Source organism: Alexandromys fortis, unplaced genomic scaffold (assembly GCF_014885135.2).
Source record: "Alexandromys fortis isolate MF-2015 unplaced genomic scaffold, M_Fortis_MF-2015_v1.1 scaffold_193, whole genome shotgun sequence".
NCBI lineage: Eukaryota > Metazoa > Chordata > Mammalia > Rodentia > Cricetidae > Alexandromys > Alexandromys fortis.
Window position 1 is genome coordinate 374,121 of NW_026068083.1, and position 18,814 is coordinate 392,934.

At 45.2% G+C, this 18,814-nt stretch overlaps 1 protein-coding gene across 1 annotated transcript in view; it reads right to left on the minus strand.

Moving 5' to 3' along the window:
* Positions 1-10,092: 10,092 nt before the first annotated feature.
* Positions 10,093-18,814, minus strand: part of Ccdc7 (coiled-coil domain containing 7) — a 196,054-nt gene continuing 187,332 nt past the window's right edge. The window contains exons 49-52 of the mRNA XM_050122079.1: positions 17,440-17,535; positions 14,725-14,820; positions 11,832-12,050; positions 10,093-10,242 (exon numbers count right to left, since the gene is read on the minus strand). Of these exons, the coding sequence (XP_049978036.1) occupies positions 12,031-12,050; positions 14,725-14,820; positions 17,440-17,535 (212 nt within the window). The 3' untranslated portion in view covers positions 10,093-10,242; positions 11,832-12,030. The remainder of the gene's footprint in view (positions 10,243-11,831; positions 12,051-14,724; positions 14,821-17,439; positions 17,536-18,814) is intronic.

Here is an 18,814-nt window from a genome sequence, read left to right on the forward strand (position 1 = left end):
TGGTTTGTTTGGCTCCATATTTTTGTTAGTTTTGTGTAGTCTTCATGTAAGCTGAAGTGATTCACTTTAGACACGGGGAGCGGATGATAGAACAGACTGCAGTTCCTGTCCCCCTGAGATGGGAGCTGTTTCATTCTGTTTTGTCAACACCAGCTTAGACTGCTAGATGCTGGAGAGCTAACGTTCAGGAGAGGGGTGAGATTTTTGTTCTTAGGAAGAACTAGGGAAGTCTTACTTTCATTTGGTTTTAGTTATTTTTATGTAAAACTGTATTTCCATAAAAAACGCTTGTGTAAGGTTTAAAAGAACTTGGGTAGGCAAGGTAACGTAGTGGGGAAGAGGTCTTGCTCTGCAGGCTGCTGATCTGAGGTCAGGCCTTAGAGCTCATGCAAGGCTGAAGTAGAGACTGAACCACCTGCCCTCCTCCCACCCCCAATGCACACACGGTAATAATAATAAATTAAAAGATTTAAAGAGAAGTAAGTATTTCCTCCTTGGATATACAAGAGACGTCAGGACGATGTGAGAAAGGAGATGGTTAGAAGTTTCCCCATGGTCTGGTGCTTGCTGCCTAGGCTGATGACCTGAACTTGATTCTCGGGACCCACATGGTAGAAGCAGAGAGTGAAATTCTAAAAGCTCCTCCCTCACACTTGTGTGCACCCATGAATGCACTTCCCTCGAGCACACAACAAACATAAATGAAAAAAAAAAAAAAACTTAAAAATGCTTCTAACACTCTAGCCATTTATGCTAAGTGACACTCTTTTCATTTATTTAGATATGATTCCTAGTTTTGACTAAAACAATTTTGATGGTAGAATTTACATTCTTGCTAGTTTGTATGATCCATGAGAAAGGTCTTTATCTTGTTCATATCGTGCCCTGTTTTGCCTTAATGTATCCTGTGTTCTGCTGTTCACGCCCATGCTCAGTGTAGCTAATTTCCTTGTGCTTTTATATGATAAGTGTGACTGAGACGTCTTACCTCATACCCTAAGAATGAAGTTTGTTTTCTAGAGCAACCCCCTCAAAACACATGAAACAATGACTTGGTACATTGTGTATAACATCTTATAGGGGAAGAAAAAAGCAAAACCAAATCATTATTATAAGTATTACTTCATGAATTCCCTTGAGATAGACGCCTGGGTAAAACACAAGCACAGTTCACACTGCAGTGAGGCTGGCACCTGTGGGGTGGACTTGAACGAGGCTCTGGACTAGTCCCAGTGTGTGGCTAGGGTCTGGCTCAGAGCCTCCCCAGTACAATCCCTGCAGCGGCTCTGGTTCTTCATGTGCTTACCCATGCCACGTATCCTCTCAATCCAGAGGTGTCAGTGACATCTGGATACTTCTCTGCCTAGCAGTGCTGCGCTATAATGGTAATAACACAAACATCCTGCAGCTCATAGACCGAGTTCCATGTGTGAAGAGCTGAATGCCCCTTTTCTTGGAAGAATAGCTTTTCACTTTTGCCATAACAGCTGCTGTCGTGGCCGCTTTAAAGCGCGTGATGATGGTAGGGGCCGAGGCTACGGTTGTTGGTTGCCCAGTGTCCGGAGGGAGACCAGAGTTCTTGCTCTCAGGACCGTGGTGAAGGGGAGGGCACAAGAACGGCAGCCAAGGAAGTGCATTGAGAAGTAGAGAACAGCTCCCCGTGTCCAGAGGGGCCTCGGAATGGGTTCTCTGGTAGTGTTATAGAGGCCCTGAGCTCACTCTTCCTGTTCTTGGAAAGCCTGCTCGCTTTGAGCTGGTTCTGACTAATTCTGTCAGCAATCTAGACATTTGATTTTACTTGGGCCGCTAACGCTGAAGCTGACTGGAGGTGAGGGCTGCCTTCTCTGTAAACAGCTTCATGTTCGCAGCAATGAGCCACACATTGTTTTTCTTTGACCACATTTAAGTCAACTGAATACCAAAGGAGGCAGAAATGGATGCAACATGGGTGGGGGGAGGGATGTAGAAAATAGGGAAATGTCAGGACTGTTTTCTAATCAGTAGTTACTTTGTCAGTGAGTTAAACTCCTTGAAAGGCAGAGTTGGTTGGAATGAATAAAAATACAACTGCAATCTATAACAAAGTACACGATTCCCTTCAGATATAAAGCCATGGATGGAATAAAGGATAGAAAACCAAGAATGGCTTGTGCTGACACTAGATGAGGTGGGATCCAAGGGCAAAGCCAGGGGCACAGCATGCAGTGAAAAGCAGGCCGTTTCATCAAGGGGGTTTAACAACTGTAAATATATCCATCAAACAACAGAGCTCCCACACTTGAACACCAGCAATTGACAGGCATGCAAAGAGAAACGAAATACCTGCAGTAGCTCCTAGGAATGGACAGAACAGGTACGTAGGAGAGGAAACAGGCGCTAAGCAACGCTGGATCTTAGATTACAGCTCTGGTCAGCATGCATTCTTAGAAACTTAAAGTAACTGTCAAAACTGAGCAGATGACTGTTAGCTTGACGGGAGTAGTATGCAGATTTTGTCTGTACATCAAAACCTGTAGTGCTCCCTAACCATGTACATTTTTCCTTTTCCAATCGATTTCATTAGGGTTTCTATTGTTTCTATTGAAGAGACACCATGACCAGACAGCCCTTACAAAGGGAAACATTTAGTTGAGTGGCTTACGGTTTCAGAGGTTCAGTCCATTATCATCATGGCAGGACACGGCGGCAGGCAGGCAGGCATGGTGCTGGAGAAGGCGCTGAGAGTGGAGAAGGAGCTCCATCTTGATCCTGCAGGCAACAGAAAATAGCTTGAGCATAGAGGAGCCTCAAAGCCCACCTCCAACAGTGACACACTTCCTCCAGCAACGCCGCACCTCCTAATAATGCCACTCCCTATGAGCTTATGGGAGCAGTTACATTCAAACTACCACGTCAGTCATACTTCACCAAAGATGAAATGAAAAGGAAAAACTAAAACTAGGTTGTACTTATCAGGATGCTCTGAGGCCCTCTGGTCTTTGTCACTTAAAAAAAAAAAAGCTAGAATTAATTGGTTTATTATTGTTCACGAGTGGATGATGTGTGTGCATGTTCACGTGAGTCATGGCACACCTGTGGAGGTCAGAGGACAGCTTTATGGAGTTGTTTCTCTCCTACCTTATTGGATTGGGGGATTGGATTCGGGTTGCCAGGCTTGCATGGCAAGTTCTTTACTTGTTGAGCCATTGGGCTGTCCTGGCTCATAATTTTTCCGAAGAACTCCTTATGCTGGACGTGTGGATGATCATTCTCACATGTCAGTGCTCACCATGGCTGAGCCTTCCTCCACCGGTTCCTGTCATAACCGTCCTCAGATCCCTTAGGTCTTCAGAGATGGCCACCGGAGGACCCTGCTTCAGTTTCCAGCGCCCACAGGATGCCTCTCAAAACCCAGCAGTAACTCTAGTTCCAGGGAACCCAGTGCTCTCTTCTGACCTCTGTGGATACCAGGCATACATGTAGTGCATATGCATACATGCAGGCAAAACATAAATCTAAAATATTTTGAAGAAATAAAATCTTCCTTTAATTTTTTGATTCCTTTTCATATTACAGCTATTAAAAAAAAAACCCCGCAGATTATGCCCTAGACAATCAAACTGTTTCTCATTTAAATCCCACCCACATTTCCTGGTCATATGTTTCTACTAAGTGGGGCTGCTAAGCATAACAGACACAACCCGAAAATGAGCTTTTAAAAAGAAACAGAGAAGTACAACACTGTTTTTTTTTTTTTTTTTTTTTTTTTTGTGCTTTGTCAGTCGTTGAATATTGTCCCGGGTGGGGGGAGACGAGACAGCATCAGAAAGTACTGCCCTGTCCCAAACCCACCACAAACAGGAATTCCCCTACTACAGTGCACACATTTCATGAGGTCATATTTATGTGGCACACAAGTTTCCTTGCATCTGCAAAATAACAGGGACCGCGGCCCACAGAGCCAGGTGGATAACTGAGCTGAGCTGGTCTATATACGGAGGCGAAACAACCATAGGAACCCACCATAGCAACACCCTGCCCGCTGGCTTGTGCCCATCTGTTTTCCTAGCAGGAATTCCAAAGCTATGTCGTCACTCAGTTGGGTTTAGCCTTCATGACCCTTATGGCACCCTTGTGACAAAGTCTGTAATCTTTTCCCCACAGCCTCCTTGAATCTACCTTAGAAAAATGTCAAACGTGCCCTCTAGGAAGCTCATAAAATTAGACTCCTTAATGCTTCTATTTAACCCTCTACACCCTCTCAATAAAAGTATGCAGCCAACTCTTTCGAAAATGTCATAAATCCAACAGATTCTGTCGTGGTTCTATGAGCAACGGTGCAGGGAATCAGATTCCAGCTTCTGTCTTGAAGACCACCTGACTATCCACTCTGACCCAGGGACATTCAGTCCAGCAGGAAGCAGCTAGGCTCTGAGGTTGATGCTCAGAACCCTTTTACATATAGAGCTGGAGATGTTAGAGCATCCTCCCCCTCCCCTTAGCCTCTGTAAGCAGCCTCGGATCTAAAGCCTATGGTTCCATCTTACAGGTAACATACTATCAAAGCTCTACTCCAGTGCCCAAAGAGTGACCATGTAACATAGCTGGAGTCATGTGTGTCCCTTTCCCCTACCTGTCACAGCACAAGTTGTGTACTAGCCAAGGCTACTTCCCCATGATGCAAGACCTCCCCTTTCCCTTAGAAACTTCAAAGTTTGGTATATCTAGGTCTTGAGGTAGATTGATTTCCATTTTTCTGAGAAACCACCGTATTTATTTCCAAAGTGGCTGTACAAGTTTGTACTCCCTCCAGCAGTGGAAGAATATTCCCCTTACTCTACATCCTCTCCAGCATAAGTTGTCATCACCAGTGCTTTTGATCTTAGCCATTCTGGCAGGTGTAAGATGGAATCTCATAGTTGTTCTGATTTGCATTTCCCCATGACAAAGAATATTGGACAGTTCTTTAAGTGTATTTTGGCCATTTGAGATTCTTCTGCTGAAACTTTGTTTGGCCCTGTACCCCATTTTTTAAATTGGATTATTTGGTATTTTGATGTCTCATTTCTTGAGTTCTTTGTATATTTTGGAGATCAGCCCTCCGTCAGATGTGGGGTGGGTGAAGATCTTTTCCAATTCTGTAGACTATCATTTTGTCTTATTGACAGTGTCCTTTGCCTTACAGAAGCTTTTGGGTTTCAGGAGGTCCCATTTATTAACTGTCGATCTCAGGCTCCTAGCAGTGAGATCAGGGCCCGTCCCTGGTGCTTAGCTGGCTTTAGGAACCCGTTCCCCCTGCCTCAGTTTGAAGTGCCAGGCTTTGTCTTAAGACCGTGGGAAGGAAGCCAGTCCTTTTCTGAATGGAGATGGAGGAGGAGTGGATGGTGAGGGGAGGTGTACACGGGGTGGGGAGGGAACTGGAGGAGAAGGAGGAGGGAAAATTGGTCGGAATATAAAGTAAATAAGTGAAAAGATGTTAACTAAGTTATAATAAAAAAAGAAACTTCCAAGTTGATACCTTGTCTTGCCTGAATCCTTAAGTCCTCTGTTGTTCTTTTTCTAAATGCTATGAAGTCCCAGGCGGCAGCTGTAGGCAGGCAGTGGACTCTGCGAGCAGCCAGTCCCAAGGCAGAGGCTGCTGCGGGTCCCAGAGCGGGTCGCCCAAGATCCCCGGGCAGACAGGTCGTGGCGGGTCCCAAGCGGGCGAGCTGGAGAGACAGCTCGCGGCGGGTGTGGACGGGCAGCGGGGGGGAGGGGGGGGGGGGAGGAGGAGGAGGAGGAGGAGGAGGAGGAGGAGAGAAGAGAAATGGGGCGGGGGGCAGAGAAGTGGGGAGAGAGGCAGAAGCGAAGCTGCCTCTCCGAGAGGAAGACAGGAAAGAGAGCGAGGTCAGGCCGGAAGCTGAAGATCAGCCTGCCTCGGTGGCTGGGGAGGGAGTGGGCGTGGCTTGTCTCTTAAAGAGACAGAAAACCATAACATCCTCCATCATCTGTCTGCTGCGGCAGTTCCTCTGTTGCTGGAAGGACGGCTTAACTCAGTACCCTTCTCTTGAACTTTTTCTCCCTTCCCTAAAATCTAACAGCAAGGACAAGTGAAGGTCATGCTTGTGACGATTTCAACCACTTAAGGCTGATACTTCCCGGTTCTAGGGGTCCTACGGGTACAGACAAGCCCTCAGGCAGAAATGCCTAATGGCCCCCGGGGATGTTAAAGGTCGGGGAGCCACAATCCCTGTTCTGACTCTGCTAAGCCCTCACGCGCCTGTGTGGTTACATCCACAGGGGACTCTGCTAAAGCCCTTGTGCGCATGCGTGAGCACTGTCACCTGCTTCTGCCACAGTCACATCAACCACCTGTGCACATGCGCTTGGCAGCTTTTAAAAAGCTGGCCGGACCATCTTTCTCTCCCTGTCTTTGCACACCAATTCCCCAGGCCTGTACAAGCCCCTGTAATAAACTCCTAAGCCGGTTTGTTGCGTGTTTTGTGGTTCCTTCTTACTTGCGCCAGGTAATTTCAACGCTTATCTCCCAATTTAATCAAGCAATTTAATGTAACCCCATAGAGATTTCATGTGGAAGTGAGGCAGCCAGATAAAGCCCCTTTCCCCATGAGGATGTACTCTACAATACCAGGGTAAATCTCTTTAATAACTTGCCGGTCCTTGCTAGTGCTCAAAGAGGAACTGAACTCACACAGAAATCATCTGCAGCTTTTTAGCAAGATCTTCGGCTTTAACTTTTCACATATGATATCATTTGTCAAATTCCTTTAGCTCCTGGCCCCAGGCTGCCACTTGAGCAACTAAGCAGGTTCTACATTGACAGAAACTGCAAGTTGGGTCATTTTGGACAAATGGGAGATTTATACAGCAGAAATGCCTTCGCAGCTCTCCCTGAAACAGACCAAAGTGGGAAGATTCACGTCGCGAAGAGATTGTCGTGATCAGTAATTTACTATAAAACACCAGTTTTTTTACTCTCAGTTCATTGCATCTCTCGGAATGATAAATAGCACTAACATTTACATAAAGCAAGGTATCTGCCATCCTCCCGGGCACAAGGGACGCTTACACTGTATCATTAAACGTTGAGCAGAATACCACCAACTGATGGTCAATTTCACGGCTACATATTGGCGCCATATTGAAGTAGCCAGTGAGTAGGAGGGCAGGTTCAAGGGCACAGGATTCGTCAGGGTCAGTGCGCGCCTCCAGCGGCTTCAAAAGCAGTTTGCCTAGCCACTTGTCTGGAGGATGAAGGAAGCCATTGCGGGCTGTGGAGTGTAAGGCTCTGGCAGCAGAGGGCACCTAATGGACAACTGGTCCAGGAGGAAGGAACACACATTGAGTTTTAGGCACAGGCTGTGATTTCCTGAGGAGGAGGAGAAGGAGGAGGAGGAGGTGCTCCAGGGTGGAGGCCTAATCTTGGGTGTAGCCAGTAAGAGGGGTGGAGCCCAGGAGCCAGAGAACGGCCAGTGGGAATTTCGCTGCTTACAAATGACGGTGGTTCTGTAGGTGGGGCAGAGAAAAGCGGGGTTAATAAAAATCAAATTGAATCTCTTCAGTCTGGTATAACACAATACCACCCCTGTGGATTATAGCAATGCCTATTGAAGTCTATAGCCAACTTTTTTTTTCTCTTAAAAAAATTTTTTAGGTGAACCCTTAGAAAAACATACAGATCCACCTGGAAAGTCAAAATATACAAGGTCACCTGACAAAACTAGGATCATGGGGATGGGGGGGGATGGGAGGCTGAAAGGGAATGAGGAGGGAAGAAGGGGGGAGGAGAACTCGAGGGAATGGGATAGTGGGATAGTCGAGTTGGAGGAAGGACAGAGAGTAAGAGCAAGGAAAGACATACCTTGATTGAGGGAGCCATTATGGGGCTAGCAAGAAACTTGACTCTCGGAGAACTTCGCAGGAACCCACAAGGATGACCTCAGCTAAGACCCTAAGCAATAGAGGAGAGGGGGCCCGAACTGGCCTTGCCCTGTAGTCAGACTGATCAATGTCTTAAATGTCACCAGGCAGAGACCCACATCAGAGCACTGCACTGAGCTCCCAAAGTCCAGTTGAAGAGTGGAAGGAGTGAGAATATGAGCAAAGAGGTCAAGACCATGATGGGGACACCCACTGAAACAGTCTACCTGAGCTAATGGGAGTTCACCAGCTCCAGCTGGACTGGGAAGGAACCAGCATAGGTCCAAACTAGTTCTTCTGAATGTGAGTGAAAGTTGCATGGCTGGGGCAGGCTGCGGGGCCACTGGCAGAGGCACCAGGATTTGTCCCTACTGCATGTACTGGGTTTTGGGAACCTGTTCTCTTTGGATGGATACCTTGCTCAGCCTACACATGGTAGGGAGGACCTTGGACCTTCCCCAAAGCAATGTACCTTTCCCTCTGTGTGGAGTGGATGGGGGTGGGGTGAGGGAGTAAGTGAAGGGAATGGGAACATGGATCATGGATTGGTATGTATAATTTTAAAAAGCCAGTTTATTCTCTCTCTCTCTCTCTCTCTCTCTCTCTCTCTCTCTCTCTCTCTCTCTCTCTCTCTCTCTCTCTCTCTCTCTCTGTGCTGGGATTAAAGGCGTGTGCCACCACCGGCCAGCTGTTCTCTTTTTTAAAAAATAAAATAATGAATTTTTTTATGTGTATGAGTATTTTCGGCCAGGAGAGGGCGCCAGATTCGCATGGAAGCGGAGTTGCGGTGCCCGGTGCGGCTTTCCGGTTCCCGCGGGGCGTTTCTTCTGTGTTGTCAGGTGTAGGACCATGAATGTTTCCTTCCCTTTTTCTTCATTGGCAATTCCCTTTTGTTCATCGCATTTTTTCTTGATTTGTTACCTATTTTCTTTTGGTTTTGAGTTTTTTGAAGACGGTTGTTTTGACCTCTGTGCTGACCAAGGTCACCATCTGTGTTTTTATTTCCCTCTAAATGGGCCACATATTCTCGTGTCCTTTCATGTGTGTGTGTGTGTGTGTGTGTGTGTGTGTGTGGTGAATGCTTTTGAATATATGTGTGCAGGTGGGCACACAGGTGCTCATGAGGGTGCTAGCTTCCCTCCGCTATCACGATCTGCCTTATTCCCTTGAGATAAGGTCTCTCACAGAATCTAAAGCTTGTCACTTTAGATATCCTGGTGCACAATCTCCCAGCAAATCCTGCTGTCTAGGCCCCTATGCTTCAACCATGATACTGCCTAGCTTTTTTTTTTTTTTTTTAAATAAGACTGTGTCTTTTTTAAAAGAATTTTTTAATGCTTTACTTAACTTTATTTTATGTGCACTGGTGTGAAGGTGTCAGATCCCCTGGAACTGGATTTACAGACAGTTGTGAGCTGCCATGTGGGTACTGGGAATTGAACCCAGGTCCTCCGGAAGAGTAGTCAGTGCTCTTAACAACCAAGCCTTCTCTCCAGCCTAGCTTTTTAAACAGGATCTAAACTCAGATCCTCATGCCTTACCTACTAAGTCATCTGCCAAGCCTTCCCCTATCTCCTATTTCTTTTAACTTTCAGGTTTTTTTAAATTGGAGAATGGTGATTCAAGCTTTATAATCAATCTATGTATATGTGTGTGTATCTTTCATGTTCACATGTGAGCTCATGCATGTGTGCACAAGTTGGGCCCGAGTGGCCGGCCAGGACCTTCAGAGAGTTTCTCCCCCTCCCTAGTACTGGGCTTACAATCACTCACTACACCTGGCCTTTTTTTTTTTCATGGGTTTTAGGGATCAAAGTTAGGTCCTTGTGTTTACAAGGCAAAGCCTTTTCTGACTGAACTGTCTCTTCAGCCCAAACTGATGACTTTAATGTGAAAGATATGAAAGTAGCATATTTTCATTTCCTTTTTTTTTTTTCGAGACAGGGTTTCTCTGTGGCTTTGGAGCCTGTCCTGGAACTAGCTCTGTAGACCAAGCTGGTCTCGAACTCACAGAGATCCACCTGCCTCTGCCTCCCAAGTGCTGGGATTAAAGGCGTGCGCCACCAGAAACGTTCGTGCTTGAACGTGGAAGTGACGTGTCAGAGAAAGTCTCTTCTTCGACAGGCTCGCGCAGAATAGCTCTGCAAATCAGATGACGTGCAAAAAACCACTCCTTTCAAACACACAGAGCACAAATGTCGTTTAATTACCTTTACACCTCGCCAGAAGGTACTGCAGGGATCTTAGCTAGGCAGCGCAAGTTGGAAGTCAGCCACAAGAGGGCGGTCTTAGACTGTTTCAATGTTTCAAGCTGTTTCAGTGTTTCACAGAGTGAGCGGAGTTCTGAAAAGAAAGCCACCGTCATCACGATCAACACGGACACACACGAGCTTTTCAGACACTCTCAATTTTCTGCAGTTTCGGGAACCAAAATACATCTTATTCTCACTACCTAATTACAGTATATTGTACAAATATCTTAGATTTAAAAGTCACTGTTCATTCTGAATGGTAAAACAGAGCCCAGAGCATCAGTCTACCGTATGGATGAGGAACTGTCCACGAAGCTCTCAATACACTGGACCCGAGGAATCAGTGTCCCCTGTTTGTTGGTCATTGCCTCAGCTATGTCTATTCAGAGTCCATACCCCACAAATCCCTAAGCAAGGTTCCAGCTGCCTGTGCTACCCTGGTGCTCACTGATCTAGACATTTGAGACTTGCTCTCCAAATAAGAGGTAGGGAGGTTGCTTCTGCAGCTATGTAGCTAATTACTTAGTCGCTGCTAACTATCGGGCTGTGCTTGCTGCTTTGAGAGGATTAGCTACTTATGGCCTTAAACAAAGTCACCTAAAACTAAACATCTCGGTTTTCACTCACTGTTGCTACTCACTGAGAGCTCCTACATGACTCACAGGTTCTACATCAGAGGGCAGCATACACACTTCCCCAGAATTTTACTGGACTGTGGTGGAGGGTGTTCTGGAGAGACATTAAGTCCCCGCTGGCAGTAGACTTAGACTAAAGCAGATGTTTGCTGATGTGCTTGCTTGAGTTCTTACAGCAATTTAGCAACCTCACAGTGCCCAGCTCTGGCTGCGCATTAAAGTGCCACACAGAGAATCTGGCTAAACTGGTCTGGGAACTGGACAGAGAACCAAGGTTTTTAATTACATTTTTTTCTCTTAGATTTATTTTTATTATTTATGTGTTTGTTTTGCTTACACACACACATCTGTGCTCCACGTCTCTGCCTAGTGCTCAAGAAGGTGTTGAGCCTCTATGTGGGAGCTGAGAATCAAGCCCAGGTCCCTTGCAACACCAACAATTGCTCCTAATCACTGAGCCAACTATGCGGCCCCGAGAACCAAAGCTTTTAAAGGCACCCCGGGTGGATTCTTTTGTGGACAGACTTGAGATGCACTGCCTCCACACACACCCGTTCAATGTGGGGATGGGGAAGCAAACTGAGCTATTCCAATGGTAGTGGGTACTCTTGACTGCTGGGCCATCCACTGCTCTATTTCTTGCGGGGGGAAAATAGGTGCTTTTAGGTTCAAAATAGTCAGGGAGTCTAAAAGCTTTGTCAGTGATAGTCCAGATTAGATTTAGTGTAGTCTCTTCCAGTATTTATGCTTCCTAGGAGATAACAGTGTGGTTAAAATAACATTCGAATGTTCAGAAGCATTACGTTGACAGAAGCCATGCCCTTTAAATCCTTGGCAGTTGACTGTGCAATGTTTAAACATGAATGGCTTGAATGGGGTAAATACTTTTTCTTATTTTTTTTTCCCCAGTGTCCCAGGGTCCTGTTGTGACAGACAAGGTCTCCAACACTAAGCTGCATTCGTTCCCAGCTCTTTCTTTGTGATTTAAAAGTAATTATGACTAAAATTAGGGGAATAAACATAACAAGGTGACAAAAGAACCCACCTGCTGCCCCTGAAGGACTCTCACGGTCTGGTCCTACCCTGTCCGTCAGGGGCCTTCTGCACTGCTGTTCCATATGCACATCTGCTCACAAGGCTTCCCACACGTGGGTTCCCAGTGGTGCTTTGCCTCCCGTGTCCTTGAACTTCCTGGTGCTCATCCTTGAGATTCTTTCTCTCAAGTATGGATGTACGGCATACTTTCACAGAATGGTACTTAATTCTAAAGGAAAGATATTCAGGCATTTAACATTACAGTATTCGTTAATATTGTTATTATATTCGATGTCAGGACAACAGGATATGAAGGGACTCTAGCGAGCATGGCAAACAAGGCTCTGAGAGCCAGGCCTTGTCCTTCTCCCCCACTCCCTCTGCCTTGCTAAAAATCGTGAGATTATATTCCTATAGACACCAATGTCTATTTCTTTATTTGGCTGCTTCCTCCTCCTGAGGCTGACTACCAAGATTCAGCTAAGGAAGTATCAAAGTCCAGCAATCTAAAGCCCCCTGTGGCTCACCTAATGACACGCCCATTTAAAATTAAACACCTCATCCTAACACAGGCGTTTTCCCTTTTACCTTTATAAACTGCCATTTGCCTATGGGCCACATCTGTCTCCTCTGTATCCAGAGGCAGTCCTTTGGTGTGCTCCCCCTGCTATGGAGACAAATACCTTCCCCCTTTTCCTTGTTTCTCCCCCGCCCCCATCTATGTCCTGTCTTTGCCTCTTCTTCCTTTGTCTCTTATTCACCCTGAGACAAATACATCTCCTTTGTGCTGACAACTCGGTCTTGGGGGGCCTGAGAATGGTGATACTGGTCCCTAACAGGATGCACAAAGTCAAGCGATGGCCATGGAGCACAGTGTGAGGCTGCATGCACACCGTCTGTAGGAACGTTGCCAGGACATTTTAAAGCGAGAGCAGTGTGAGCCCTGAACAGTGGATCTCCAGCCCCCACCAGCATGAGGCAAGCTCAAGGTAGGGCAGAGGGCTGAATCTGGGCCCCAGAGCACTGGCTGTCTAGCACTGTTGGTTCGTTTAGTTGGTTATTTGGTACAGGGTCTTGTAGTCCTGGCAGTCTTGGAACTCACTTTATAGACCAAGCTGCCCTCAAACTCACCGAGGTCTGCTTCTTTTCTGCTTGAGCCACCACTCCCCATTGGATTTGCATTCTGACTGCCCCAGGCTACACACAGTAGCACTGCTGGAGAAATCTTTCTCAAACTGTGTGGCCCTTTGCCTTTTGATATAGATACATACACTTAATATGCCTGAGATAGATGCCAAGCAAATAAAAAAGGATGAAGAGATGAGATGTTGTTGAGTCAGGAAGGAAATGGCTATCTGCCTGGTTAGGGCAAAAGACCCATCTGGAGGTTGAGGCAAACCAAGAGAGACAGAGAGAGACAGAGAGAGAGAGAGAGAGACAGAGAGAGAGAGAGAGAGAGAGAGAGAGAGAGAGACAGAGAGAGAGAGAGAGAGAGAGAGAGAGAGAGAGACAGAGAGAGAGACAGAGAGAGAGACAGAGAGAGAGACAGAGAGAGAGACAGAGAGAGAGAGAGACAGAGGACCTGCTGAAGGGGGATGTGTGGGAGTTTGGGGGGATACGATCAAGACAGATTGTACACATGTATGAAATGGCCAAAGAATAAATAAAAGATATTTTAAAAACAGGGAACAAATAGAGGCAACCAACAAAGCAAAACAAAAATCTGAATCTTTGAGCACATAACTGGAAGAGGCAGACACAAAGTGACATGAACGAGTTTTCCCTGTGCGACACGCGGATGACTTCTGTGTGAACACATTCTCATCCCTGGACTGTCTGAGGTGTGCAGTGGGTGAGCACGTCTCCACATCATGAGTCTGTTTCAGGTTGGCCTTACTGCAATGCATGCAGTTTGAGCGGGATTGTGGATGACAGATCGGGCTGCACCGATGGTAGGATTTCTACTGTGGGAGCTGTGTTGTGGACAAGGTTTTTAGGGAGCAGATCGGGAGTGGCTCGTCTACAGTTCACAGGCAGACTGGTGTTAGGACTGACAGACTTGCACACGTGGAAAAGCAGAGCAAGAGGAGCTGACAACCACGAGAGGATCTGGGTAAGCCTACGTGTCAATTCTTTCTAGAATGGCTGTGATTTCTCTCTAAGTTTGAACTGATAGGAACGGAAAAGGCTAAAGATCCTATCATACTTTCCACAGCACGAAGGCGGTCAATGGGAGATGACGATGTACAGAGAGTGAGAGACTGGAGCAGGCAGCCTCAAATGGGATCATTTTTGTATGGAAAAAATGCCAAAGCATTCTAGTGCTATTTAAGAAAAGGGGAAATAGTTTTTCAAGCATTTATTGTCCTAGCTACTAATTACAATCATTTAAAAATGTGTATGGCAGTAACTGTGAAAATTTAAAGAATGTATTTCCTCAATCCAAAAATTGCACCCAAATACTCTACCTTCTAGATATAAACTAGCATAATAAAATTATTAATAATACATAATAAAAATTAAAATAATGAATTAATAGCCATCTATTGAGCCAGTGATTGCAGTTGCAACAGAAATGGAAAATGTGGCTCACAGAGAGGACTTTGGGAAGGGTCATAATACAGTTTCTCTTTGGAATACCATACAGAAAACTAAGACCCATGATAAATAAAGAAGACTAAACAGTTTAACTGAGGTAAAAGTAAGGAGGATCTATGCACAGGATCCCTATACTACATGGAACTACAAAGCCTTCCACACAGGGCTCTGCTTAGAGGAGAAGCGTGAGAACCCATGCTGGGCTCGTTAACAGGAGCTCTGTGTTGGAAGGGCCCGCAGCGGAAGATACTGGTCAACAGAACCACAAAGCAGGGCTTGTTTCTGCATTTTAGTTATCTCTTTACCTTTAAGAAGATGCTTCCTTGTAGCAGAGGCAGAAGGTTGCGGATTATCTAGAAGTTTAAAATCCTTTTCATCTGAGTTTTCGGACTTAGGCTGTCCTGAAAAATGAGAACATTAGTGGATGATACCCCCGATTAAACAACTTCAGTTTTTAAAGACTTAAATCTCAACTCTCTCCAAAGCACAGCTGCCTTCTAAGCACAGCAGTAACCCACATAAAGCAGTGTAACCAGCACCAATGGATTCGGTCTGCGAGCTGATGTGCTGATCAAGAATATTCACTATGGTGTCGTTGCACGCCCTGGTTCCAGCAGTCAGGTGGCTGAGACAGGGAGAAGGGTACCAGCCGCCTAGCCTTCCTACACGTGGCATATGATACCAGCCTTCCTAAACACAGCACCCTGTCTCAGAAATCAGATAGGAGGCTGGAGCAATAGCTCAGTGGTTAAGAACAATGGGAGGTCTTTGAGAGGACCTAGATTTGATTCCCAGGTCCAACATGGTGATTCACAATGATCTATTTCTCTAGTTTCCTCTTTTGATCTCCATAGGCAACAGGCATGTATGTATACAATCCATGCATGCAAAATACTCAATACACATTTAAAATCAATATTTTTTTAAGGAGTAAAAAAACCAAATAAATTCAAAATGTCAGTAGGATAATTAACCAGGAGTTTATTGTTTATGAGTATAAGTGGCTAAAATGTAAATTTTTGGTTGTAGTAATCTGTATATGGAAATGAACTTATTTTTAGAAAGGAAGGTGATATTCCAACAATGGGAAATGCAATGCAAGAATAGAGATAGGGCTGGAGTGTGGTTCAGTCCAGCACATAGGAAGCCCTGAAGGAACTCCTGGCACAGCATGGCCAGTGTGGTGGCGTGCTACTGTACTGGCAGCACTTGGAGGTGCTGTACGTGGGATAATCAGATGTCCAAGGCTATCCTTAGTTGTATAGGAAGATCTTTGATGTCCATCCAAAAATACATTGGAAAATTAAGTATTGAATAGGGGTTTCCTTCTGTTTTATTGGTAGTATTTTTGTAGTTTAGCTCTTACTTATAGGTCCTTGATTCATTCTGAGTTGGGTTCTGAAGATAATTTTAGAAAAGGGCCCTCACTTCATGCTTCTCCATAGGATATCTAGTTTACCAAGCATCATCCCTGCTCTCTCCACACTCTGTGGCTGGCCACAAAGGGATCTTTCTTTGTTTCACTGGCCTGGGTGTCATCTGTCTGCGTGCCTGGACCACCATGCTTTCACCTCTGTAGCTTGGGAGTCAGTTCTGAGATCATGAAGCATGACTCTTCTTACTTGGTTCATTGACAGGATTATTTGACCACCATAGTCTTTGGAGAGGTCATCTGAATTTGAAAATGAACTTTTCTATTTCTGTAAAATGTCTTTTTTTTCATGTATTTACTGGCAGAATTACTAATTTATCAGGTACACACTGGAATCTATGAGGCAGTTAGCTAACTGATAAGTGGTGAATGTGGCTGTTTTTATTCTGCGTATGTTCCAGTGAGTGGTTCCCCTATCAAGTGTGTGAGCATGCATGAGGTTAGCAGTGAACGCTGAGTTTCATTCTGCGGGTGCTAGTCACTGTGTTTCTTTTGAGACAGGGGTTCTCTCTGGCTCAGAACTCACAGATTAGGTTGAACAGACTGATTAGCGGGCCCCAGGGGTCCACATGTCTCTGCCTCTCCAGTTTTAGGATTACAAGCCATTTACTGAGCTACCTCCCCAGTCACACTGCCTGTTTTCCTTTCTCCCTCTCCTCCTACGCATCCCCTACCCCCATAAAAACCAAAGGTTGATGGCAGGTGTTTTCCTCAACCTAGTTTAAAATTATTCATTTGTAGTGTGTGTGTGTGTGTGTGTGTGTGTGTGTGTGTGTGTGTGTGTATGCCACTTGTGTATTTGGGGTCCCTCTTACCTTGCCAGGTTAGAAGAGGATGTCAAATCCCTTGGATCTGGAGTTACAAGTAGTGGGTGCCGGGAATTGAATTTATAAGAGGAAGAACAGTAAATGTGCAAAACCAGCGAGCCATCTTTCTAGTCCTCCGCCATGGCTTTTGGGAAGAGTCTCTCCCCACCCAATGAACTCACCAAATTGGCTAGACTTGCTGATCAACAGCCCCAGGAACCCACCTGTCTCTGCCTGCCCAGGGCTGGGATTTCAGGAATGTAGGTTTTGTGTGTGGCTCTGTATGTGCTGCTGGGGATCCTAACTCAGGTCCTCAGGCTGACAATAGGCTAACAGAGCTCTGAGTCCATCCCAGCTCCTCGTGTTTGATAACAACACAAACAATGTAATAAAAAGGGTATAATGATACCACAGCTCCATTGACTGTGACTGTCACAGTAAAAACCTAAAGGTCTCTCAATAAGTGAGATATTGAGTAACTACGACACCCCTTTTTCAGATCATCGTGCAGAAAAACAAAGCTGTGAGAGATGAGGGAAATGCATCCACTCACTTAGGTTAGTGGTGAGCAGGGAGGTCCATGCAAGGGTCCTTTGTTGTACAGAACCACAAAGCCCTCCACACCCCCATCTTTTTAGGTAGAGATTGTGCAAAACCTGCTGTGCTTGTCACATTGGCCACTCATTGGAAGGGCCCATGCTTGAGTGTACAGGTAAACAGAAACCATGGACCTGGAAGGCAGAGAATCACCTCCCAGGTCTGTATTACAGAGACTCCTTTACCTTTGAGGACATCCTTACTGGAGGCATATGTTGAAGGAACCAGATTATTTAGACGGTCAACACCTTTTTTGCCTAATGTTGTAGGTTTAGGTTGCCCTGGAAACACAAGAACAATGTCACTCAAGAGTATTAGAAAAAGAATTAACATCAAACTTTAAGCCATTCTCATAATGAAAGCTACACTCGGGGCCTGGTATCATAACAGTGGCGCAGCCTGAAAAGGTATTTGCTCCCAAATCTTGGTAAGCTGCATTTGTTTAGCCAGAATCCATGTAAAAGGAGAAAACTAACTCCACAGTGTTGTGTTCTGATTTCCATAGGCACACCACGGCACATTGGTTGGTGCCTTTCATGTATATACATGCCCTAAAATAAAAATACAGAGTATTTAAAAAAACAGAAACAAGAAGAAATGTATAGGGGCTGAGTGGAGCCAGAGACTGACAAACTCACACGTGAGTACACGTGAATGGCATTGAAAGCGTGACCATGAAAACAGGCTCAATTAGGGAGTGGGAACTTGGATTCGAATGTAAAATGAAAAAAGATAGTTTGTTTTCTTTTTAAAAAACATATATGTAATAAAAAAAAGAAAGGAAGAAAGAAAAAATAGGATTGATGTCTATTTGAATACAACTGCTAAAATAAATTGTAGCATGCGGGGTCATTAGAAGGTATCTTATAAATGGGACCACATTTCCCAGTCCCATCAGTGGAAAGTGACCTAGGATGGGAATCATATTTGATTCCAGGTTAGAGCCGCTGGTGCTTACAATGTTCCACATCTTCTAGAAGCTCCAGAGGTGTCTATGAATCCAGGTTAAGAAGCAGATTTGTTTTTGGGCAAGGCCTTCAGGTGTGTGAAGGGGTTCACAGCTCACATGAAAGCTTAAGTACCAGGTAGGAGGCACTAGGTGACCCAGGACTCTGCCTAACAATTAGAGGAAGACGCCAGATGAAGCCTCCGGACCTAAATGCCACCCCAACCCTCCTGGGCCTTAGTCTTCTACTCAATACTGCAAATACCACCACTGAAGGAAAAAAAGATGACTCGGATTTTAAAAATAAAAATCCAAAAGAAAGAAAGAGAAATGAAAAATAAACTAAATGTGCAGGCCCTAGTGCAGATGCAGAAACATGATGAACCAAGACAACATGCATTCTCCACAAACCACTAGTCCCATAGTAATGGTGGCAATGGAAAAGTCACTTAGAATACAAGCCAAGGAATTAAAAAGTATGGTGTAAGCATTTCGAACAACTCAAAGAACACATGAGTATACTTCCAGAGAATGGAAACAGAGATTTCAAGCAAAATGAGGCGGTCAATACAAGACGTAAAACGGAGATTACTGGCGGAGAAAAACCTAAACTG